At 40.7% G+C, this 25390-nt stretch overlaps 2 protein-coding genes across 5 annotated transcripts in view; one reads left to right on the forward strand and one right to left on the reverse strand.

The window, feature by feature from the left end:
* The first annotated feature begins 268 nt into the window (after positions 1-268).
* ARRDC5 (arrestin domain containing 5) lies at positions 269-6019 on the forward strand. Its single transcript, XM_071733560.1, has 3 exons — positions 269-593; positions 4815-5023; positions 5414-6019. Exons 1-3 carry the CDS (start codon positions 341-343, stop codon positions 5909-5911), a joined length of 960 nt encoding a protein of 319 aa, XP_071589661.1. The 5' UTR covers positions 269-340; the 3' UTR covers positions 5912-6019.
* Positions 6020-15950: 9931 nt separating this feature from the next.
* TMEM117 (transmembrane protein 117) overlaps positions 15951-25390 on the reverse strand; it is a 218502-nt gene continuing 209062 nt past the window's right edge. For 3 of the 4 annotated variants that reach the window (XM_071733565.1, XM_071733564.1, XM_071733566.1), the window contains exons 7-8: positions 23924-24053; positions 15951-17664 (exon numbers count right to left, since the gene is read on the reverse strand). In XM_071733565.1, coding sequence (XP_071589666.1) covers positions 17024-17664; positions 23924-24053 — 771 coding nt within the window. In that variant the 3' untranslated portion in view covers positions 15951-17023. Of the gene's footprint in view, positions 17665-23922; positions 24054-25390 lie in introns of those variants that run through there. The other variant, XM_071733568.1, reaches the window with a different exon arrangement.

A 25390-nucleotide genomic window follows, 5' to 3' on the forward strand; every position in this document is an offset into this window, starting at 1 on the left:
GCTTAGAAGCTTTTGGGATTAGTTATGGCTTAGAAATTTCTAGGGTTATCAACATTTGCTGAGTATCTTGCATCATTGTTTACCTGCTGTGTTGCTGATACTGATCCATCCTAAATGTGTAGCTGAATGATTTCCAGTTAGTTAGATCCTGCTAATAATCAGATAAATGTCTCCTATCCCCTCTGGCATAACTTGAAGAGCTGAGCTCTCTCCCTGTGTGGAACCCTGTGCATCCCCAACCCATGCCATGACCTCACAAACCCTGGAGTCATGGGGTGGGGTTGGAGAAGATGACTTTGCAGTCCAGCCTTCTGACACCATCAGCTCCTGCTCTTCCCTCATGTCGGCAGTGAGGGCAATTAACCTGGTGCTGCCTGAGATTGAGGTGCATTTTGCTGGTTCCAGCATAAATGGGCAACTGGTTCTCAACGTCAGGAGTACCCTGGTGGACCCTGTTGTGAAGGTGGAACTTGTGGGAAGAGGCTTCCTGAAGTGGCTTCAGGAGGATAATCCTGACCTGGAGTATGAGAAGGCTACAGCTTGTACCAACCAGGCTGTCTATGTCTCCACATCTAAGATTTTCCATGTAGAAGGTAAAACACTGGAACAAGGTGCTGTTTAACTGACCAGCATCTTAATGTTGGGTTAGGGAAGGTAGGGTCAGACCTTTTCCAGTGGGGAGGAAGTCTACCTTTTGCCAGTGTCCATGTGCTCTGTTTCTATCCCATGGCATACTCCTTTTCACTACATCACATGGCAACCAGGGCTTCATGGTGATCAGCAGTGTTGTACAGAAAGCACTATTTGACAGTGTGACCAGTCCCCCATGAGCTGGTAGATGTTTCTCTGATGTCTACATTTGTTGCACAGAAACCTATCACAGGGTGTCTAGCAGAAGATAGGAAACTTGCAGTCAGAAGCACATCACTGAAGCATTCTTTGGTCATCTCATTCCTTGCTGTCCATGTTTTATTGGCTTATGTGTCAGCATAAGGCATACAGGTTTTGTTACCTTTGCAACTATAGTAAAGGCATTTTCCAGTTCAGTTCAGCAACTGCTGTATATTTACTGAGAGATGAGAAAAATGTGAGGCATACACTAAAAAAAAACCCTGCAAAATTATGATTATTTCACTGAATCACAGAATCATAGAAAGGCTGAGGTTGGAAGGGAACTCTAGTCATCATCTAGTCCAACAAGCAGGGCCACATACAGCCAGCTGCCCAGGAACACACACTAGTGGCTTTTCATTTTCTCCAAGGCAGAAGACTCCTGGGCCTTCCTGGGCAACCTATTTCACAGTGCAAAAATGTTTCCTGATGTTCAGAGGGAACCTCCTGTGCTTCCATTTGTGCCTGTTGCCTCTTATCTTGTCCTGAAAAAAAGCCTGGCTCTGTCTTCTCCCTGGTTCAAGAGAGACAAGGAACTACTGGAGAGAGTCCAGCAGAGGATAACAAAGATGACTGGGGGACTGAAGCATCTCTCTTATGAGGGAAGGCTGAGGGAGCTGGAACTCTGCCTTGGAGAAGGCTGAGAGGAGATCTTGTTAATGTCTACAAGTAACCAAAGGGTGGGTGAAAGGAAGATGGAGCTGCACTCTTCTCAGGAGTTCCCAGTGACAGGACGAGGGGCAACAGGCAAAAGCTGAAAGATAGGAAGTTCCATTTAAACATAAGAAAAGACTTCTTTACTATGAGGGTGACAAGGCACAGGAACAGGAGTCCCCTTCTCTGGAGATATTCATAACCCTCTGGATGCATTCCTGTATAATATGCTCTGGGTGATCCTGACGTAGTGGGAGAATTGGACTACATCTCTAGAGGTCCCTTCTGACTCTCATAGTTCTGTTATTCTGTGATTCTTTGCATTTTCCCTTCAGATGTTATGCACCCCAGCATGCACACACACAGATAACGATTAAAATGTACAGATTTGTGAAAAAGAGTAAGTCAGTGAGATATAATGACAACCTAAGACCTAAGTGAATTATTCCTGGGGATGCTTAAAGCAAAGAGGAGCCTCCTGGGATGTCAACTCCCCTTAATCAGCTTCCTTTTCCTAGGATCTGTTGGGAATCCTGAAAAGTTTAGGCTACAGATCTTAAGTGGTCGCTGCCCTAGATTAGCTTAGTACTGATAGACTGTGCCAATATGTGGAAAACAGGCTTTTGAGCTACAACCTACAGTGGTCAGGCTTCATTTTCTCTCATCTAGAGACTTGAAGACTCGACCTTACCCAAAGGTCATTACACATTCATTAGAGTCTTAGCCTTGATGTACTGCAGCATGCTGACTTCTCCTGAAGGCTACCAGATGTCACAACCCTGACTTAAAAGAGGAGGATTGAGTGCTGGAAAATGATTTTTTCCATTATAAGAACAAGTACCTGTGAAGCACCTCAGTTCTGGATCTTTTCAGCTACAGTTCAAATTGGTGTTGCTTAAAGACACACTTCAAGCTGTACTCTGCCACCTACACATTGCACTCGTGTTTTCAGAAGAGCTGAGCACCCACCTCCATCAGGATTTGTCAATGCAGCACAGTTTAATAACAGATTTTTTACTACTGTAACTCAGTCTTTTTCCTCCTTTTGCCAGCACTGATTATATCTCTGTTGAAGTGCTTTAACAAGTCCAAGAAAGCTATTTTAAAACATGAAAGAAGTTACAAACCTGACCCTTCTTACCCCAGCTACTCTGTGCTCCCCACTGCTGTTGGCATACAAGGGACGTATGTTTGAACAGATTGCTGCCTGTGTCAGCTTCTGACACTCAGCTGTTAATATGCTCTTGATAGCATCTTACTGTCCTGTATTTGATCTTTCCACATGCCCTACTTGGGTCACATCTGATGTCTCTGTAAGAAGTGGATATACATGGATCCAGGTGCCTGCTGACATATTTCTTTTTAACCCTGGTAAGCCCTGCCACTGTACAAGAAATTCAATGTGATACAGACTGCTGGAGAAATTGACTGCTGGCAGTTAACGAGTACAATTCGTAGAAGCTTTAGGATAATTACATTCAGAAAAGAAGAAGTTCCAGTGCTACCAGGAATAACCATCTGTGCAAAAGTACAAGACAGAAAATCACCTTTATCCTGGCCCAAACCAGGACACCATCCTCATCACTAGAGACAGGACCTCACAAAACTATAGGCAGTTTTGAACTCTTTCAGCACTGCTGAGTACCCTCAGTCACACCCCAGGACATCCCTCGTTTCCCTCAGAGAAAGGTGAACCCTCAAGTCACTCCTACCAGCAGTTCATGTTTTTAGGGGAATAGGGTTTTTGGAGCCCACTCAGAGGACAGGTGTCCCTGTGCAGTGGGGAAAGTCAAGCACAGCTTAGCAAGCTGGCACAATTCACATAAGTCTCTTTAGAGGTGATGCAAAACAAGCCAGAGAAAGTGGGATTAGAGATGTACATAGAACCAAGAAAGTGCAAGCATTTTTGCACCACAGGGCCTACTTTAGCCCTGTACACAAAGCCAGGCTCTCAGACCATACCTGCAGCAGGGACTGAGAAATTCAAACTCTTTAAGTAAATTCCCACACTTTGCTGGGGCTGCAAAACAGACCACTCACATCAGAATGACCCAACTGCAGGTCATTCTAGGAGGGAAACAGTGATTTCTTTCAACATTAAAATGCAGATCTGCTCACAATTCAAAGCCCTTCCTTCTACCAAAACAAGAACTTTGCCAAAATAACTTAAATTAAATGTTGTGTGAAATAAGGCCCTGGGGATATCAGGTTTCTCCAAACTGTCAGAACGGAGAACATGACTTTCTTGTGTGGCAGTCATCTAAGAGGCTGATGAATTTTAGTTTCCTCCCTTTGAGATTGTTTTAGACATTTTTTTTCTTCTTCAGAGTTACAACTCTGATTGAAATTGCTGTCATGCCATCTGGTAAATCCCTCATGCTGTGAGAAAACAATATCCAAACTCTTCTGCCAACAAGAGTATCCAGTTTAGATTATGAAAACTCAAGGCATTATTGAATTCATCTGCAAAAGAATGCAGTCAGCAAGACAAATTTCTAGCAGTCTCACATCCTCTGATATTTTTATTCAAAGTGAAAGTTTTGGCACAATCTTCTGGGAAGAAGAAAATCTTAATTCTGGATGATAAAGCTGCCAGCAGATCCATGTGCTCAAAAGACACAGGTGTTGGATGAAGAAAAAAGTCAAGAGCTGGTCTTATCTGGCCAGAAGGGGGGACACTTATCCTTGCACAGCTGGGACAGCTCTTTTATCACAGCCAATAGGACCTCACCCACACAAAACTGATTAAGATGAAGTGGCACAGGAGCAAAGACTTCAGAAGGAACAGATCACAATTTGCCTGTCTTGCAGCTGTGCAGAGAAGAGGGAAAAACAAAGGTTTCAGATCCTATGCACAGACAATGATAAAAGAGGAGTGAGTTAATTCACTGTTTTATTCTCTAAATGTCTATTCCCTAAAAGTCTACCAGTGGTTATTTCCAAAGTTAATAGTCTGTGTTACTCCATGGCAATAAGAGAAAATCCTAAACATTTTGTGGAGAGCTGCGATGTGTTAAAGGAAGCAGGTTAGCAGTTCTCAAGTCTGTTGACTGGTAGGGTTCCATACGTCCAGCAGCTCACCTGCACAATGGATGCACAGTCCACCCCATACCATGCCTTTATGGCATTTTGGGTGCAATACCAGATGGTAAGGACACCTTGGTGAATGAGAGAAACATCAAGTCTTCATTGGAGAAACAGGGAGGTTTCCATAAGGTACAAATATCATCTAAAAGGCTTCTGATAACAGCATGTTTTTTGGCTTTCAGATAACTGTCTGAATTCTGGGGTTCACACCTTTGACTTCCAATTCAGCCTTCCTCCAAGTGTTCCCTCCACATTCACCAGCAAAGTTGGCTGTATCTCCTACTTTGTGAAAGGGACTTGCTGGAGCCGCAGGATTCCCTTAGCCAGAGAGGAGAGATGTTTACTGGTGCAAGGAACTTCTGATGACAGCAAAAGACATTTGAAAGATAAGGTAAGGGGAACAAGCCATCTGAGCTGGAGATTTGCAGACCTACCCTGTCCTGACCCAGAGCTGTAGCTACTTACCAGAGTGTCCACAAACTTTTAGCTTTGAGCTGCCTGCTTTCAAATGGCACTTCAATAACTTCTGCCATCTTTGCCCTATGGCTTGCACCAAGATGCTACTTCTCTAGCATGCAAGGTGCATTGAAAAACTTCAAGAGTAACACGTAGAGAGAGATTTGTGACCCAGGATGAGGGAAAAGGAGGTTATTCTCTAGCTTTGAAGTTTAAGCCTTGGGCAAGCATTACAAAGTTGGCCCCTGTGGTGCCTGGGAATCACCCTGTATCCAGCAACAAGAATTTACCATGGTTTGCCTTTCTGCTCCCTCTCTCCATGTAGGCCCCACTGGTGTTGGAAGCCAAGAAGGATGTGGATTATTTCTGCTGCTTCAGTCATGGCTCTGTGATCCTTCGGATTTCCCTGGAAAAAAACATATATTGCCCTGGAGAAACCATTGTCTTCACAACAGATATTGCTAACAGGACACACAGGCGTATCAAAAAGATTGTTTATGCTGTCCACTGCATCATCCTCTACTGTGGCTTCAGCAGCAGGGGAGAACAATGTTACTTGGAAGACCGAAGCGAAGTGACGAGGCTGGAGTCCCAGACAAACACAGATCCCCTCGAGGACATGAAACTTACCAGTTCTCTGATTCTTCCAAAACCCATGCCTATCACCAGCACTCTCAAGGAAAATAAAATCATGGCATTCAGGTATGAGCTGGTAGGCACCTCTGACCTTCCTTGTACCACATCCACCATCATGGGCAGGGTGCCCATCATCATAGCAGCCACAAAGGATCAATCCTCTGTGGAGGAGCATGGCCCTGCATGAAAAGGAATGTGACATCTCAAATGGGGTGAACCTTCACAGACACATTTCTGAGATTGTCCCAGGAGCAATTGCCAATTAATCCATGCAATAAAAGATTTTTCTGCAAAATCCATGCACACTAGCTGTATGCTTTCACAGGAGGAGCCTGCTTTTGCAGCGTTGTGCCACTGATTCCCAAGAGGGGTGAAGCTAGCCAAGGACCAAGGTCAGGGAGGCACATAAGGGAACATGTAATACTGTTAAAGTGACTTCTAATCACTACAGAAGGAAAAGCAGGAGACTCAGCGGTGGCCTAGACAGAGTCGGGGCATTTTGGAGTCCCAGAGGATGTCCATGCACCCATTCAAGGGAAAACAGCTCCACACAGAGAACACCTTCAGTGAGCAGATGTGTGGTGTGGTGCTGGGGAGGCTGAGACAAGCAGGCAGGCACCCTCCCATGCAGAGCAACTGGGGCAAACTGGACCAGCAACTGGTCCTGAGGACATGATGTGCTTGTAGCCCACACTGCAACCATGCACATGTGTGTTAGTGAGGATGACCAGGACGTTTTGGGCTTAGAAGGTTGTTATGGAATTATTTGTGTTTATCAACCTTTGCTGAGCATCTAGTAATGCAATTTGTCTGCTGTGCTGCTGGTATCAAAACTGAATATATAGTCCACTGATTGCTGGTTGGTTAGTTCTAACTTAAACCATTACCCTTTGTCCTATCACTGTGCACCCTTGTGAAAAGTCCCTCCCCACTTTTCCTGTAGGCCCCTTCAAGTACTGGAAGGCTGCTACAGGATCTTCTTGGAGCCTTGTCTTCTCTAGGATGAACAATCCCAACTTTCTCAGCCTGTCTTCATAGGAGAGGTGCTCCAGCCCTCTGATCATCTTTGTGGCACTCCTCTGGATTTGTTCCAAGAGCTCTATATCCTTCAGAAATGGACACAGTACCAGTTACATTCCTGGTACCCAGCAGCTCTTGTGGAACCAAGAAATCACCACTCACCACTGCTGCTCAGCCCTACTAAATACCTGCACGCATTTCAGCACCCCCCACCTCCAGCCCACCCCCTGTGTTTTTGCATCCTTGACATTTTTGATGAGAGCCAAAAGCCTTTCCTGGTCACCAGACAAAAATAGCTGTTGTCAAAAGGGCTGGGAACAGAGGATCCAGGCAGCCTCTTGCTCCTGCAGCACTGAGGGCCCCATGCTGGGGGACACTGGGTTTCATCCATGCTGAAGTATTCTGGCACTGGCATAAAACAGAGGTTGCACAGATGAAGTGTATGGGCACAATAAACTTTTCTGTCTGTGCCTCGTAAAATAATGGGATGGAAGACACAGGCTGGGGTCTGGTTCTACCCCCTTGTGCCCCATCACCAGATGAGGGCAGGGTGATGCCACCTCTCCTTGAACCAGGCAATCACTACTGAGAGAGGTATCTGACTCCTCTGTGACCAGACCCCTTTGCCTGCAGAGAGCCACCTTTTTATCCTTCCATCTGTGGTGGAGACTGCTGAGAAATGAGATTACACTGAGCAACTTTAGTTACAGCAGCAGCAGGCCCATCAACAGCAACTTTCCATGTGCTTTCAGCAGCAAATTGCCCAGCAGGTCCAGCCCAGCCAGGGTTTTGCATGTTGGCAGCCACCTGCATTTCTTTCACTGCCCACCTTTCACCCTCTGTGTGCACAGATTGACCTTTGTTGCCAAAACTGAGACATAGCACTTGTCACGTTCTGCTGCTCACACATACTCTCACCAGACTCATGTTTCCCCTCATCTTATCCCTAAAAACAATATTTATCACACTGACACTGGCAGGGCCCTTTCACATCCCTGATGAGACTGTATGTCAGGATGCCACGAGCAGAACCTTTTTACAAGTAGATTGTTGTTTTACAGGTCTCCCTATTTCACCATTCAAGCAAAAATTACTGCACTCACAGCATACACTACAGGAACATGTTAGCAGGATATTTCTTAATGCTTGTCTCTTGAATATCCAGCGTTTCTTCTCAGTGATACTTGACACAGATGAAGGAAAAACTCAACACAGTATAAATTCTGACGTTGCCATCCCACAATCATTGATAGTCCTTGCATTTGTTATGAAAAGGAATTTAGCTACTTCCTTTTTGCAAAATATCTTTTGCAAAGAAACAATAGGATGTCAACATTTGGGAAGATAAAAGAGCAGCTTTGTAACTTCTTTGCATGTTACTTGCTGTGATTTGAAGCACTGTTCAAGTCTGTTTTCCAGACTCAAAATATCTGAGCCCAGACTGAGAACAGCAAACCCTGGAGGGCAGTTGAGGAAGAAGTGAGGTGCTTCCACTTCTCATTATGGTCACCCTGCAGGCATTTTCATGGCAGGAAACAATGGGTGTCTGATGCTAGCAAAACTGTCTTCTGATTTCAAAAACTACGTTTCTGCAAATGGAATATAATCCAGGGTGAAATATGACTAATTGTGTTCCTGGGATGTTTCATGCTGTGTCTGCGTGTGTGTGTGAATCTCATGAAGCAAATAAAACATTTGACAGCAACAAACCAACCAAAGTCCTAATAAAATAGACAGGCAGTGGGATACATGACTTCTCAGAACTTGGGCAAGTGATTTCATGTCTTAGCATTTTAATTCTCATTTCTACCTTTGCATGTCTTTCGTATCTCAAATTCCTCAAGCAGTTCCTTTCCAGTCTTGATAGTCATATTTGGCTAAGGCACTTGCATGGTACTGGGATCTAAATAGTAAAAGGAGCAGTATAAGGAGAGGGGATTTTGAGTAAAGTACATTTTTCCACATGGAAGATGGAACAAAGAGGCCTCTAGAAAAGGTCTTGCCAGCTACCTGGTTAAATTCTCCAAAGAAATGGTGGGTATTTTTGTGATGTAAAAATGGAGTTTTATGTAAATGTAAAAACAAGATACCTTTAAAGGCCAGTCAGACCAGTATTTCACTGTCTTTGTGACATTCTTTAGAGCAACAGGATTAACTGTTCAGGTGCAATGACCTAAAATAGCCATATAGCTCACATCGACCTGAGCTGGTACTTTTGGATGGCACTGCATGAATTTCAAGAACCTGTTAGCACAGACTGGTAGCAAGCTGAGGACCCACTACTGTGTTGTTTCACATAATATAGGTATTGCCTGGGCTTGAAAACTGAAAAAAACCCACCCCAACCACTCTATTAGGTGCAGCAATACACATTTTCATGGAGGTTTCATTAACTACTACACACTAAGCCTACTCGTAGCTGGTAGGCTCAACAAATAATTATATTTGCCCTCCTAGGCAGACTTGCTGTGAAAATGGAGCAGGAGGCTGCTGTTGACTTTTGCTGCACCTGCTCTAGGTGCTTTTATATAAATAAACTATTTAGACTTTGGAATCAATAGGCTTTTTTCTTTTTCTCTTTTTGAATGAACAATGTCTGGAGTCTCTCCAGGATCCCATAGGAAAGAGTTTGATCTCTGTCCCCTTTGGAATTATTTCCAAGGAGTAGCTTTGCTGCAGAGCAGGTGAGATTTGTGCAGGTCAGAAATGATGGAAAGTGTGGAAAGAGTAAAGAGATGGCACACATGAAGGAAAAATAGCTACACTGGATGCTCACAATTTAATTTTAACCTCGCAAAGATTTTGGAAAAAGGTCCAGTATTTTATAGTTTCATGAAGCAAAAATAGAAATTTTCCTTTTCCCAGTAACCATGGAAACATAGAAACAATGATTATTAGAAATTATCTATACTTGTGGTATCAGGTTTGTGTTATCACTGGATGACAAAGAATTTCAGCCACACATGCATCCTGAGCAGTGTTACCTGGCCAGGCTGCCACAGCTGACAGGACATGAGCTTCACAAAGGTCCTCAGACATCTGGAGCAACTGGAGCTACTGTAGTTCTGGAATATCTCAACTCTAGGTGCTCTTGGCTCAAGGTACACCTGCTTTCAGCAAGTAATTTTATGAACAATTAAATACTGCAACTGTGACCATGTCTGAGTATGTGTCCCATAGTCCAAAAGTCTTGCCACCAGCACATCAACTCCCTTTATGTGTCCCTTAAATCTCTCAAAGGAAAAGTCAGTGAGGCATGTAGTGCCCCAGAAGCAGTCACTATTGACATTTATCTCTATTTAAAGGGAGGCAAAGTCCTTCAATATGCTTTCTAAATGCTGTTTTTGAATAAGACAGTATCTTATTGCCTAGTTCCTTTGCCTTTGTCTTTCTTTCTATCCTTGAAAATTACATAGGCTCTTCAAATAAGCTACTGCTCTAAGACACAAATGTGGATTAAATGGTATTGATTTGTTTGATCTTTGTACATCCATCCTCTCCTTTGCTGCTTAAATGTCCTGCTTTTCTGCAAAGCTGTCTGTGTCCCTTTCACATTTGTTTAAGCAATCTGCCACCTTCCCAGGCAAGAACTTGAAAGAGTGCAGCTTTCTTCTGATTGCCTCAGCTGCACTTGCTGGGAGACCAGGGCTCCTTGGTTGCAGTTTGTAAACCTTAATTAAAATAAAACCAGCCCCTGACCAGCCTAGTCTTCATCCACAGTACACACAAGCATTGGTTTCTAATCTGTTTTTCCTTCTGGAGAACAGTCTGAATACTTGTGTGTGCAGACATACACGAGGCCAGTAATGGGAAGTCAATATGAATGGAAGTTGGAGAAGAAAGAAGTATTTTTTCAGTTAATCCAAATGATTTTTCAGTTAATAAAGATCACAGTATGACTGTATAGATTAATGACTCAGGCAATGCATAAATTCAGCTATTCAATTTGTTTCCTGCTGACCACTCCAAACAGGTTTTCCAACAATTTAATAATCCATTCTACTAGTGGGTGCTACTGGTTCTTTTAGATGAAATATAATACAGTCTGATTCTTTCACAAGTAATTTTAAACACTCACTCAGAGTAATTGATTACATGAGCCAAAGATTGCAAATTGAAGAGATAATTGACTTCTTCAATATGCAAATAGAGTACCAAGCAATAAACAGATACCAGTTACATCAGTATGAAATATAATTACAAGTAACTTCAGCATCACAAAGAAACTCTCTTGATTTTCTTCAATGCTTGCATGCTGGTTTCTGCTTTGAGCTCTGCCTGTGTAGCATCTACTGAGAGCTGGTGTGGATTCACTCCCACAGGGCAGGACGTACCTGAACAGAGCCACAGTCACATCTTGATAGTGTTGGCTTCACGCCGTGTCATTTCTCATGGTTTGCACATGATTTGATCATTCCCATTTATTACCACTGAGGATTTCTTTAGGAGATTTCTACTAGTGGCTACATTTATACAACAGTACTGAGAAGGTTACAGAATAAGTTGCTCAGGGAGGTTGTGCGGTTTCCACTCTTGGATATTTTTGTGACCTGCAAAGAAAAAGCCCTCAGCAACCTGATTTGAGCTCAGAGCTAACCTGGATTTGTGCAAGAGTTTGGCTAGAAACCCTTTTCTATCTGATTTATCCTATAAACCTATGAAAGGGAAAGGGAAGTAAGCAGAGTGTATGAGCAGGCTGAAAGCCCCTTTTCCTCAGGCACTGAAGAGCTAGAATGAAGGCAGACTTGACGAAAATATTATGTTCACAGGGCTCATATCTCCTGTGAACAAAGTTGAGAGCAAGGCACGTTACTTGCAACCAGAGAGACAGGGCACAGGTTGTTTTAAAGAAGTTACACAGTTAGGCATCTTCTTGACTAAATACATCAAATCATAAAAATAACTGTATGAACATTCCTTTGTAATGGAGGGACCTCACTCCTTCTCCTTCTGAGAAGGACTCAGAACCTTTTTGGATGGACAGTACAGTATCGCAATGAACCATGATCACACTAGATCTGTCCCTAGATTGTGAGAGAACCTTAGGGAAGGTACCTGCTGCTGCTTTGGCAGAATCTCCTTGTCTGGGCAGAGCCTGTGCCCAGATGGCACTGCACCACTATCAGCAGTTATGGACCTCTGGTGAGTGTGAGAGAATTATGTCACCAACAACAAAGATTTATTGGAAATAAAAACAGAACAATGAAGCAGGCTTTGGAAAAAAAAAAAAAAAAAAAATTCAATATACAGAGAAGTGCTCCAGATTTTGCAGAGCAGCATGAGGCCCAGGTCTATAACCTGCCTGCATGAATCAGATAAGCTGCTCTTCCACAGACTCCAATTGCTACACATCAAAGGAAAAGCATGAGATTAGAAGTGTCTCTGTGACTGTGCTGCTGCTGTAACCTGTATTTCTGAAAGGATTTGATGCTACTTCACTACTCATTGCAAAGCAGCTGGATTCATGCTCTTCCTCTCTCCAGTAAGGACTATGCTGTGGAGAGTACCAGCTTCATGGGGTTTCTCCATCATAACTTTCTTCCCTACTCCCATTCAGAAAACTGTCCCCTTTCCCCCAAACAGTGAAAAGCTGCAACAGCCCCTGTGCAGAGGACGTGTTAGAAGGGAAATAAGATGGTGTTAAAACCTAGTCACCCAGAAGAGCTACTCACCCAGAAATCATCTGGAAACTGAGTTGTTTGTGAGCATTTGCCAAACCAGACTTGCTACTTCTGTTTGGATATCTGAAAGGAACGGAAAAGATTTCTAGTGATTTGTTGTGTCTCTGTTTAACCCCTCATGTTCCTGTAAAACAGGACTTCCATTTATATTGGTTTGCCTCTGAAATAGGCACATAAGCCTTTCTTCTTCTCTAGGAGAGAGGCTGTGTGGTAGAAGAGCTGGACTGTCTGGTGTTTGCAGTGGCATCTCAGTTGATAAAGGGACTGTAACTGTTGATAAACCCAGTTTGAATCTTTGCATGTTACTATCCATAATCCCAAGCACAGGGTCATTGAACAGCTGACAAATGTGTCTTTTGTCTATATCTTGCACTAGGCAGATACTAGTGAATCAACTTCATGTCCTTATTCACAGTTTGGTCAGTCTAATTTTTATGGTTCTTGTAATCTGCTCAAAGTTTAAATGGGTTGCTTTTAAATACAACCTAAAAAGCTGAAGCACTCTCCTTGCAGGACTGTAACTACTTCAACTTTATGGCCTGAGATAAAAAGTCCTCTCCCACTGCGCCCCTCCTAGGAAGTTGTTAAAATTAAGGGCACTGTATTAAAAACCTGTTAAGTCTTTTACTAGTGAGTCATAACCTGCTCACTTGCAGGAAAATGAGCTTGCCAGTCTAGTAAGTGTCTGAGTTGCTGCCTTTCCAGTCTTTGAGAAGTGTCTGCTCTTTTTTTTCCAGATGGTTGTCATGATGGCAACAATTCTCCGCAGGGAAAGCAGTAATTTAACACATATTGTAATACAGTGCAGTAGCCCAGAGTATGATGATGCTAGCTGGAAGGGAAAGAAATCCTTTAAATCAGAACAAATTTACTTTCTGCATAAATTAGACCAAAAAAAAAAAAAATAGTTTGGAGAAGCACATGGTGTAATTAAATGTTCTTTTTCATTTTATATTTTCTAGGCAAAAGAAGTGAAGGCAGAGGGGATAAAGCAACCTGAAGCAAGTAAGTCTTGTAGCAATGTAGAATACAGAGGACAGAAGTAAATCATCTGAGAGTCAGTAGTTTCCCCCAAGAGAATCAACTAATCCCTAGGCTCCTAACACACATAAACATACACATCTTATGCAGTTGGATTTTAGACATATATACACTCTTTCAAATTAATATTATATTTATGGTACCTTCTACAAACATTCTTACCTTCTATTTGCTCTATGTCATTTCTGCCTCAGCAAAGGTAATTGCTGAGGATGCTAGGGCAATTTATAGGCATCTGTGGGCTCATAAATCTTATGTGCTTATCCTAGAGATGTCTCTATGTATGCTATTTTAGGCAGTATCTATCATCTAACACTGTACAGTGTACCTATGGTAAAAAACCACAACTATTGTACCAAATCTAATCTCTGAGAAAGCAGACACAAACCAGCCCTGTAGCAATGGCAGCTGCTAGATGGCTTATTATAAGGGTAGAATGCAGACTTGTGCAGTGTGTGAAAAAATTGACACTTCTTCAACTGTCTTCCCATCTATGGATTCTTCAGCTTCTTCAGGAAAAGAAAAAAATCCTAAAAACAAAATGTGTAATAGTTTGGCTTTCAGGAAAAGGTCAATCATCCATATCAAGGTCCCAGTGATAAGTACTAGCCTAGAAATCATTTCAGAGTCTTTTGAGTTAGCAAAGCATTTCAGGATATTAATAATGAACAATAGTTAAAAAAACCCAATGTTCTTGGAGGAGTAATATTTACATTTTGGGTAACCAAGTTGAGGCCTCCTACTTAGTGACCCAGGCTCCCAATGGACCCTTCTACTATGCCCAGAGAGGAAGCAAATTATTTCAGATGAAGACTGAGGATGACTCTGCATTAATAGCTCAGCTCAGGAATGTTGTTCAGATTGTGCCTGCATGCTGCATTCACATTGCATGGTCTCTGCACATACATGAGATTTGTCCAAAACCTACCCCAGCCACAATTGTGCATTGTTTATAAGGACCAGACAAGATCTAAACTGAAGTAAAACCCTGAAATGCACCAACTGTGGGTTCAGGGTCCTCAGCACCAACTGTTTCACTGAACAATTCCTGCTCAGTTGTATTAATTGATAAATGGGTAAGTTTGGTAATGAATCACCCCCAGGCTGTTCAGGTCCCAGGTAATCTCTGCCTGCTTCAGAAGCAGCTTAGGGCAAGCCCAGCCACCTAACTCAGGCTTCTCAAACTTAAGACTGGAAGGGGAGAGTGGGAAGACTCTCTTCTCCCATCTGTGTCTGTGTTTACAAATTAAACTCCCACACAGCTGAGGAGTCCTTCCTCCTTTAATTAAATTGATGAGTTGACCATGGTGAGTGGCTACACTGAATCTTTGAACTTCTTATGAATCCATGATATAAGGAGTCGCTCTGCTTGACCCTTAATTTAAATACTCATGCAAAGTCTAGGATTACTTGCTGCTTTTCCCTCTTTCATGCAGGCTTATAATGACCTTAAAAGCATTAACTCAATGTGAGGCCACAGAATTATTTTAGCTGTGTATCAGTTGCTTAATAACAGTTTTCCGAGAGTCATGTAATCATGCAGGCTGTAAAAGTCAAGTAATTCTTTCATTTTCTGCCTACATATTAATGGATTTAAGCACTCCTGTGCACAAAAAGGAGAAATGAGTTAACGGGAAATTTTCAGTATTTGGGTTTAGTGTCCAAAGCATACAGAAAATCGTGTATCTGCAAAATAATCAGTTGTTTCTGTAACTACTTAAGAAAGCAAATGCTGTTTGAAAATCAAACATCAACACAGTCACCTTCTCCAGAGTACCAGTAGGATCTCACAGTGTTTTCTCTCTTAGTAACTAATGGCTTTTCTTTGACTATATCTTAAGACAAATAAATTTACAGTCTGCACTAGGCAAAAGCTAATAGATTTATCCTTAGGCATAATTTTTAATGGATTAATTTTTTAACTGATTATAAAGTCAACTTTCTCCTGATTAAATATTAAATGTTTCATAAGCAAAAATATTTGATTTTGATATTATGCTGATGTACAGCCTGTGTTGTTCAGTGTCGGAAGTTTTATGGTTTTAATTCGACAATGCGTAAGTAAAATGTTTTTAAAAACTGCAAAACTAACAGAATCTGTTCCTGCCTCATAATAAACAATTGCTGAATGATGTTTATTAAAACTGGCTCTCAAGTGACAGTTAATAAATGCATAGTTCTATTATGCATGCTAAAATCAGCATTCCAAAAACGTAGTAGATAGATCAAAACAACAGAGATAAAAAAGTCACTAAGACAAAATACAGCAACACCAGTTGATGACAGGGAAATAACTCAGACTTAAAAATGACTTGTTATTTAGTAACTTGTAACAACAATTTATAGAACTAAATTAGAGGCAAATCAGTCTCTCTGATACTTTAGATATGCCGTTTCTCTAGTACATATAGTTTGATCATACAGAAGAGAAATTCGCATTACAAGGTCCCCTTGAAAAAAGAAATAAAATCCAGTTTCTCCATGTTTCTGCTTCCAGGTCACATTTATTCATGGATAATGAACGAAGGGAAAAAAAGAAAAAAGGGTACAATTAAATTCAATTATTAACTATTTTAATTACCCCCCCCTCCAAACATTTCTTCTCTATTTGAAGAAGTTAGACTGTCTGCAAGTGATGTGTTTCATGTATGTCCAGACCATATCTGCCCCAAACAGCACAAATACTGGATTTAATGGGCTCCGTGTCCTTTACTGGAATAACTCCACAGGCTCCTTGACATTGCATAGGTTTGGTACGATGATGGAAAGCGTTGCTTCAACAGTGCATTTTCACCTCTTTTTCGAAAAGGTGAAGGGCAAAACTTTTAATCAAGGAGCAGTTTATCTTCAATTATGAAAAATATAATTAGGCATTATCACCTAATTGCTTTTACTGATGGAGAAAGTAATATTTTCATAAGTAGTGACCCATGCTGTATTATCGCTCTGCTGTTTACCGCATAATGAATCTGTATTTGTGTTTGGCAGCCAGCCAGCAAAAATTAAAAGGTAATCAACATGCTTCTCTGCAGTCTGGTCATCAAAGTCACTGGCTTTGCAGATGAATAAATAACAAAGTCAAGTTGTGATGTCCTAACAGAAAACCTTCTTTAGGAATAACCGTATTTATCTCCTCTGTTAAGACATCAAATGATACTTGAAATAACCATATAGAAAAAGCTTTGCAAAATAGATTAGAACTGTGCTATACATCTGGTGTTGAGTTAAAAAACAGTTTAATGTCTCAAGGCACCACCATGGTAGAATTTTATACCTGCAAGAAATCGCTCTAATACACTATTATACAGTTAAGGTAATGTATTAATAAATAGCTTGTGCAATTTTGGGGAGCAATCTATACAGGAATGTTAGATATACAATAGGCACGTACTATAATACAAATAAAACCCAAAATTCCTAGAAAAAGCATGCTGAGCACCTTTTGATATAGGTTGAATTTCTTATTCTAAACACTATGTAAATCTTAACTTACAAAAGGTAAAACTGAAATCTTATAGTAACTGTTTATTTAAACTGATTTTCCTGGGTAGTTGCCTCTATGTCACTGGATTAGTCTTAGGGACAGAGGACTCTGGTACTGGCTGTAAAGGGCTATCTTGTTCGTTCAGTTGTGCATTCAAGTTTTCAGAAGTTAGGAGAGAAGAATTAAAAACTATTTCACTTAAGTCTGATTTTATGGATACGAGGTGTGGTTCTTGAAAACTTGATGGTTCTTCTACCAACACCTGTGTGTTTTCTCGGGTCATTCCCATATCCGACGGTGACTTTCGTTTCATTCTTGTGTATGATTTATCTAAGTTCTCCATGCCTTGGTCAGTTTTCTGAAATCGCCCAAAGAACCAGATGAAGAAACCAAATAAAGCAAAAGCCATCAAACTTGGAATAAAAGCCAGGCATTTGACATCAAGGCTAGAACCTGTGAATCTGCTGTGCAAGAACATGTCTCCTTCAGCATAGGTCCGGTTGGTTAATGGGTTTGTGTTATTTGATCTCCACTCCCAAGATAACTTAGTTCTGTTAAGGTCTTTCAAGCTTTCTGAGTCCTTCACTGTGTAGATCTTCTGTCCAGGACCAATATATTGACCATATTCATGAGGTTTGTAAAATATTTGGTTCTTCCACATATTCAGATCCAAGATTAGAACAAGGAAGATAATTCCGTAGTTAAACCACTTGCCTATTTGGAAAAAGAAAATTCTGTCATCTGATATATCCATTTCAGAAGCAGCAGTCATATGTAAAAACCATTCAGAGAAAAAAAAATAATTTCTCTATTAATCTGTAAAGCAAAGTTGTAATAAAATTTCCACCACAGTCACGTAGCTGAAATTTGCTACTATTTTACAATTAGGTCTGGGCACAAAATAAGATAATTTTGTAACAGAAGCACAGCAGTATATCAATTGAATTCAGATTGCAATTTCTACATTACCTGTTTATTAGACCACTAAGTGATGTGGTACAGATCAATAAACCTAAAAAAGGATTAATTCCAGTTCTTAAAAATATTCACATGGAAATTTTCCATGAAAACGCCATTATTTAATAGATCTGCTTATATGCCAGGAAAGACTTAAGTGACTGAAGTTTTGGGGTATGGTAATTACATTAATTTTAAGAGTATGGACACACATTGCTCAGTATACTAACCATAGTATGCAGACATATTCAGGTGGGGGCACTCAGATAAACTGTGGTTTTGAGATATTACACCCTCAAGAAATAGCAAGGGCTGATTATAGTCATGAGAGGCCAGTCAGCTTAACTTTTTCTATAGCCCATGCAGTGAGAAACTCCTCCAAGGGGTGATTCATGGTCTAACATTAAGCTTCTGCAATACTGGAGGAGGAAACCTTTCTCCTTTTATTATTTAAAATTGCTCTTTCCTATGCTTCCTCCAGGCATCCAAAAGACATTACAGATAACTTCCTACGATTGCCAAGTTGACCCTGCTTTGAGCAAGATGTTGGAACAGATGTCTCTTCTTACCTAAATTCTTCTATGAATACACAAAACACATTATACTATTTTATACTATTTTCATAGTCAAAGCCTCTCTTGCATTCCAGCTGGACATATTTTAAGATCTTGCCTGTGCAGTGGTGACTGGCACCACCCAAGAACCCAGCAAATCTGTGTGTCAGCATTATGTGAAAGGACATCCATGGAGCAATGCTCCTGCTGGTGATGAATGATATTGATCTACACTGGAATCACATTAAGTATGTTTCAAGTGAAACAGCAAATGAATATATTGGAGAATTTATCAAAGGACTGATGCCACTGGCTTGTAAAGAATAAATGTTCGTGAATAAATTCTTGAGAGTGTGCGTGCATGCTCAAATTGTACAAACAGAATGCTCCAGGAGGTAACTCCTTGAATTTCAGCAATTGTGTTTAATAGTCCTCTTTAGTCTACGTGATATTTAGATAGAAAATGAGTAAGAATGTTTGTTTTCTTGTGTTATTGTTACTATTCAGAAATAAAACTCTCCTGAAAAGACAGCCAGCCTGTTCATGTAACTCCTGAATAACTCTGGGTTTTCATTAACATTGTAGTAGAACTTTTAAAGAAAATTATAGTTTTAGAAGGTAATCAACACATTTTATAGTATTAAAGTTTCTTAAACTAACACTAAAACACTGAAAATGATGCTAAAATTTGAAATACAATAACACACAATACAATGTTGCTCGATGCTGCTTCCTGTGGACTTTTGCCTCGAGCTTCATGTGTTTCTCTCCATCAGAATAACCCGAGCTTCCCCATCACATATGACCTTTTAACAGACAGAGACAGAATACATCTTGCATAGTGTGTGCTGATGAGCTGGCTGGGACAGACATATTCATGGATCAATTGGCTGCTGTCAGAATACAGAAAAGGCTCCACTCTTAAATTAAGAATTAGAGTGCTCACCTCATCTAAGAGAGAGACACATTTCAATTGTTCCTCTTTCACAAAAAGCGTGAACTTGGAAATCCCTCACTTAGCTCCTAGCCAGAGTCAGGCAGACAGAAGCACAGCTCTAAGCCCTGCTGTTGGGGTCATTGGGTCAGCAGGGGACAGAAATTGTGCTTAGACAAACAGCTTAGATGCAGACACCTCTGTTAACATAAATCACAACCTGTGTGTCTGAGTGGCAGCTCGTTTCCTGAGACCTACCTCTCTTCTATAGGGTCCTTAAATTTCTCATTTCTAGACAATTTTTCCATCCTCTGCATCACTGTCATGTGTGACGAGCTCTGTTTTCTGAGAAACTGTGGCAGTGGAGGAGGATTCTATCCTCATGGGTAGGTAGGGTGTTCACCAGGATGAAAAGATCTTGACCATAGAGTAACATCCACCTATGGTAATTTGGACCAGCATCATAGGACTTTGAACACCAGCCTACAGAGGACTCTACTTAGAAATTCTCACCCCTCCCTGCTGATGCTGAACAACTGTGCACTGCACATGAATGCCAGGGGCCTCCTCCTGATGCAAAAGGTATGGATTTTTCTTCTTCCTTCTTCCAGAAAGGCAACTCGTATTGCCATCTGAACAAGATGATTTGGTAGTGGTCATTTTTAAAGAGGCTGATAATGTCTGGTTCAGCAACCAGTCCACAAGCCCAAATGCAACAGATCTACAGGGCAACTGAGGCAGATGCCACAGGTCCAGATATTCCAAACCAGCTGCCGATTCTGAAGGATTTTTATTTGTGTTTTACTCTGTGACAAAACAGTTATGTCCTGGAAAAAAAGATCTTGTGTAGACGCCAATCCTCAGCATCCCTGCTGGGGTCAAGAGGCAATGTGAAAATTCCACTTATTAAGGCTAGATTCAAGCAGCCCCATGCTGTGCAACCACAGCCAGAGGCTAGGGTAGCAAATGTTGACTTTAGACTCTTATCTCAATTGCAATTTGTGACTAAAACCAGACACCTCTTTCAAACATACAGGTATCTTTGAAACGTTCTTCGCATCTTCTGTCACCTTAGTGTTAGATACATGAGTACAGACCACTCCCAGCTGAACTAAGCCACAAATCTTCTGAGGTTTTTCACATCTGTGTGCATGGCCAGCTTTCTTCTTACCTCTAAACTATCTAATTTTGCCCACAGGCTCTCTCAGGCTTCCCTGTGCAGGCAGTGCTTGGCCTGAATCTACACACACTTTTGATTTAACTGCACAAAACCCAGCTCTGCTAAGCCCTGATTTTAGCCTTCCACCTTTGGGTGGAAGGGCACTTCAGGTAGATCAGCACTCAGAACATTTTTACAAACATGCCAGAAAAATCTTCTCTGTTTTGATACCTAAACCTTAACATTTCCTATCTGAAACATATCCCCATACTTGACAGTATCTGGATCTCCAGTGCATTAAAGGGTACCAGCCAGGCCCACTGGTCCCTTTTAACCATCAAAGACTCCGAAGTAACAGAATTTACTTTTAACTTTTTCAAATTTCCCTGGGTATTATGGGAACTAGAATAGACTATGTGTTTTCATAAACAGAAGCCCCAAAAGGTAAACACACACTTTGCAATGGACCATCTGTCAAGGGAAATCTAGATGAGTTAAGCAAATGCAGGAATTCAAGTTATTTTTGATGTTCATAGATAAAAGCAGCCATCAAAAAAAAAGATAAAAAATATTTAATACTGAGCAGATGCTTGCTAGGAGATCTGAGTTGCAAAGAAATTTGAGCAAAATGAGGCACTCAGTTTCCAGTAAAATAAGATATGCTCTTGATAGTAAACTTAAACTTACACTGAAGCATATCATCTACAGGCTGCAGATCTGAATTCAATATTATTGCCAACTTACAACACTCAGAAGTCACAAGCCAAGCCTAAGAATGGACAAACAGGCTGTAAAAGAAAGTATGAAGAATAAAAATTGACAGGAAAAATATGGCAAATGTTATGTCAGCCATGCTTTCTTTCCCCTTGCTATTGGGCAGAAAATGCTTTCCAGTTTCTACAAAACAGGGCACAGGTCATAGACTTACAATCTGACTTTATTCCTAGAGTATGTACTGAAATAAACAATATTCAGGCCTTAAGCTTCTTATCCTGCTGGTTACTAAAAAGAAATCCTATGGTTAAATTTAATATTCTGGATCCCAAGCATTAAATAGGGCTTAAATACAGCAGGCTTCCTGCCACTGTTGGTGTCCTACCCCCATATCATCTGCTGCAGTTGCATTCATGTGCATCACACTCTACCCCCATTTTAGATTAGATTATGTTCATCTTGTTATATATATTGAACAAGGTCTTTCTTTCTTTTATTAGCTCCTCGATTTGAGTGGAAAATTAGAAGTATCTACACATGCACACAATAACTAGGGGTTGAAAATGATCCAAGACGATCCCCTAACCTAAGACAAGAACTGATGGCAACAACAGATGGTTCAGGCAAACTTACCCAAAGGGAGGTTCTTGTGCCATGTGTTGTGGCTGTTTATTAGATCTCCTAAAGGGTGGTGTAGCACTGAGATAGAACAGGCACTCAGTAGACAGAGTACGTGATGTGCAGTCAAATGGATTGATTTGTCTAGTGAATCTAATAAATGGATCTTGCTAATGCTGAGCAGGGAAAAATATTCCTCAGACCCTATTCATTAGCTCATCCTCATTAAAAGAATGCCTGCTCGCCAGAAAATCAAAAAGGCCTCCAGTCCTCCCTGCAGAAGACTCTACAATGCATAAACATTGGTTTGTCTCTCTTTGTCTGTTTTCAAACAGCAGCACTGCTAGCAGTTGTATTCCTGATCCCCAATTTATGTTGTTTATTTTTCACTCTTCCCTGATCATCATCAATACCCCTGTCTCTTCTGCAATGTAAAACTGTCTCCTGATTTCCAGTCACTCTCTTACCACCCATTGTTTTTCATCTACATCAATTATATTCTGATTTTCTGAGGATGGCACAGCCTGCCCCACTATGTCTCAGTCATTGCACTCCTCTGGGCTCCTATTCCACTACTTCTCTTTACAGAGTAACTGCAGGGCATCTGGGAGCCTTGTTGGGAAAAGCCCCTCCAAATTCATTCTTTGTTCTTAAGAAGTTTAAAAAGCCCATCTTTTTCACTATTCTTGAGTACTATGCCTATAATTCACATCAAATATTTAATACTTACACACATTTTCCCCCTTCTCCTTTCCTTTTTTGTTCACTTGGAAGAGAAAAATACATTCATCATGTGCACATCCCATCTTCTCTCACCTTACACCTTCTAGTTACTGCCCATGAGATCAGTTACTTCATCCTCTTCCATAAACCACTAGGGCTTCAAACAGTCTCATTCAGACCTGCCTGAGCCCTTCTTTATTCCTGCTGTCTGTTTGCTCTCTCTCAGTATTTCAGTTGGGCATCTACATCCAATTTTGAAAAGCTTTCCATCCCTCCATTTGCACTTCATACTGGCCCATTTAACTTCCCTCATTCGATAGCCAGCAGGTAACTTGTATTCATCTTCTCTTCCTTTCAGGTTTTTAATCTGATCACTTAGATTTCTCTGTTTTCTGAGGCCTCATCTTGACTGAGTCCTGGGCTCCTCATTGTTTCCTCCTCGATACATTTTCTTCCCTTGTCTTTTTCTTCCTGGTGAACTTGTGACTCACCTGCTGGCTCTTGGATTTATTTTTGAGTGCTCCTTTTTCCCCTGCTGTGTGAGAATTTCACATGGCTGTTCCACTGGGTACCCTCATCTATCTTATTCCTGTACAGTGCCATGTGCTGGGATTGTTTATATCAGCAGTTAAAGACTCCTATCAATTCACACCTGCATTCTTTTGCAGAGCTACACTCCTTCTGCATAGCTTGAAGGTAAAACCAGTCTATTTACCCCTATTTAACCTCTTCTCTTCTTCATTCCCTACTGTTATTAAAATACTGTCTCACAGTATGCAAGGATAAGGTACTTTTTATCTATATATACCACCCATTTGAGTAACTGCAATTCTATTATATTTGAGGGTATTTAACTGTCTACTTCTGGTTAGATGACTGATGGAAGAATGGCTGTGAGTGGCCTTTTGCCAGATGAGAATGACCGAAATTATGAAAAGATATTAGCATAAATCATAGCAAAGGCATCTAAAAGCACAAGAGATTTGAAAATGAAATAAGCTGCTAATTCCCCTGGAGAGTAATTTTAGATAAAAGATCTCTGAAGCTACATTAGGTATTACTTAGTGCCACAAAAAGTTGCTGAAAGCCATGAGAAACAGCAGGTCTCCTTGACTTATAAGATAGATACAGGTTCCTCCTTTCCCTGAGACTTTTATAAATGGATGATATAGATACAGGCAGATAAAAAGATAGAAAAATAGCAATCAGGGCCCACACACACAAGAAGTATATGGTTCAGAACATGTTAGCATATATTTATTACACAGAAGCAGTTCACTGGGTGGCTGTGTCACAGTCTGTAAGATTACATACCTGTTATATGTATGTGATATTCTTCTTTTAAGATCGTTTGGAAATAAGGTACTTTGAACTGCATGTGTGCAGATGGCAAACCTGGAAGATTCACTTCAACATCACCCATAAAATGTGGAAACTCCCAGTCCTGTTGAAAAGAAGAAAAATGAGATCTTAAATATAAGTTTTCACAGTATATTTTTGCCCTTTAAAATGGCTTAAATTAATATATGTGACATTTGATTTTTAAGCCTCCCATTATTGGATTTTTGTACTTTAAATTTGATTGAACTACTTGAAATAGTATACATTACTTATATTAGATATTGCAATATGATTTTTATTTCAGCTTCATGTATGTTTTAAAAGTTCACCTTAGATGATAATATTGAATTTTCTGTGCCAGCTGATAGTACAAAATAGCCAAAGTATATGAATATGCTTATATTATATAGCAACCTTGCAGTACGAGATGCAACTTCTGTTACTTATTTGGAAAGCAGTTTACAGGTAAGAAAGTGGCAAAGTCCTGAAACTTTCAAACATTTCATGTGTTTGTATTCTACTTTTTCAACTTACACGGTGTCTTCCTTAATATACCTTAACAAGGTCTCATCCTTAATACATCTAAATAAACACTCCTTGGAAGTGTAGGCATGATCTGCCTGAATCAATCCAAGCCCAGTTTTCTCCACTGCTGTATTTCAGCTGACGAGGTAATGCTGGAAATGTGGAAGCTCTTACCTCTCATTATGCATATTTTTGTAGGACATGGTCACCCAGCTGAGGAGGAGCTGTACTGAAAGGAATTTTTTGCTTGGTTATCTGCACCCACCATCAGTCACTTGAAAATGGCTTTAATGGCATGGCTCATTAGAGCCCAAACTGGAAGCTTAGTAGTAGCCCTGGAATCAGTACAATTACTGCCAGAGTGGTTACTTGGTGCACTGCAGACTGCTGGGGATCTGCTCCTCATCACATACTTGTATTCCAAGTGTAACAAGCACCTGAATTACTAAAATTAAGATTAAGGAATCTGAAATGTGAGGAGCTTTTAGAGTGACTTGGGCTTCCTTCACATGAAAACCATTCTGCACAGACATCTCCCCAAGAGCACCAGTTCAATTTTTTTTTTCCAGTTTTATAAGGCTGAAAAGTTTCTACTAGGGTAAGAAAAAAAAATATTCCAAACTAAGAATAATCTCTAAAACATAAATCTCTCTATATAATTTAGCTTCCAAGAACTACTAAGTGGTCTGACATTTTCCACAATGAAAGAAAAATGGAAGAATTTTATCAGCAGGTAATAGGATGGCCCAAGCACTAAGAGCATCTGATTTGTGCTAACTCTTTGTGCTACTGAGATAAATGGATTAACAAGAGTACAAGCAAAGAGAAAACCTGACCCTCTGCACCTGGTTCTCAATGTTCACAGATAGAGAAAGTGACAGTATACAGATGAAGAAGGTAAGAGAAAGAAGGATG

This window comes from Heliangelus exortis, chromosome 1, assembly GCF_036169615.1.
Source record: "Heliangelus exortis chromosome 1, bHelExo1.hap1, whole genome shotgun sequence".
NCBI lineage: Eukaryota > Metazoa > Chordata > Aves > Apodiformes > Trochilidae > Heliangelus > Heliangelus exortis.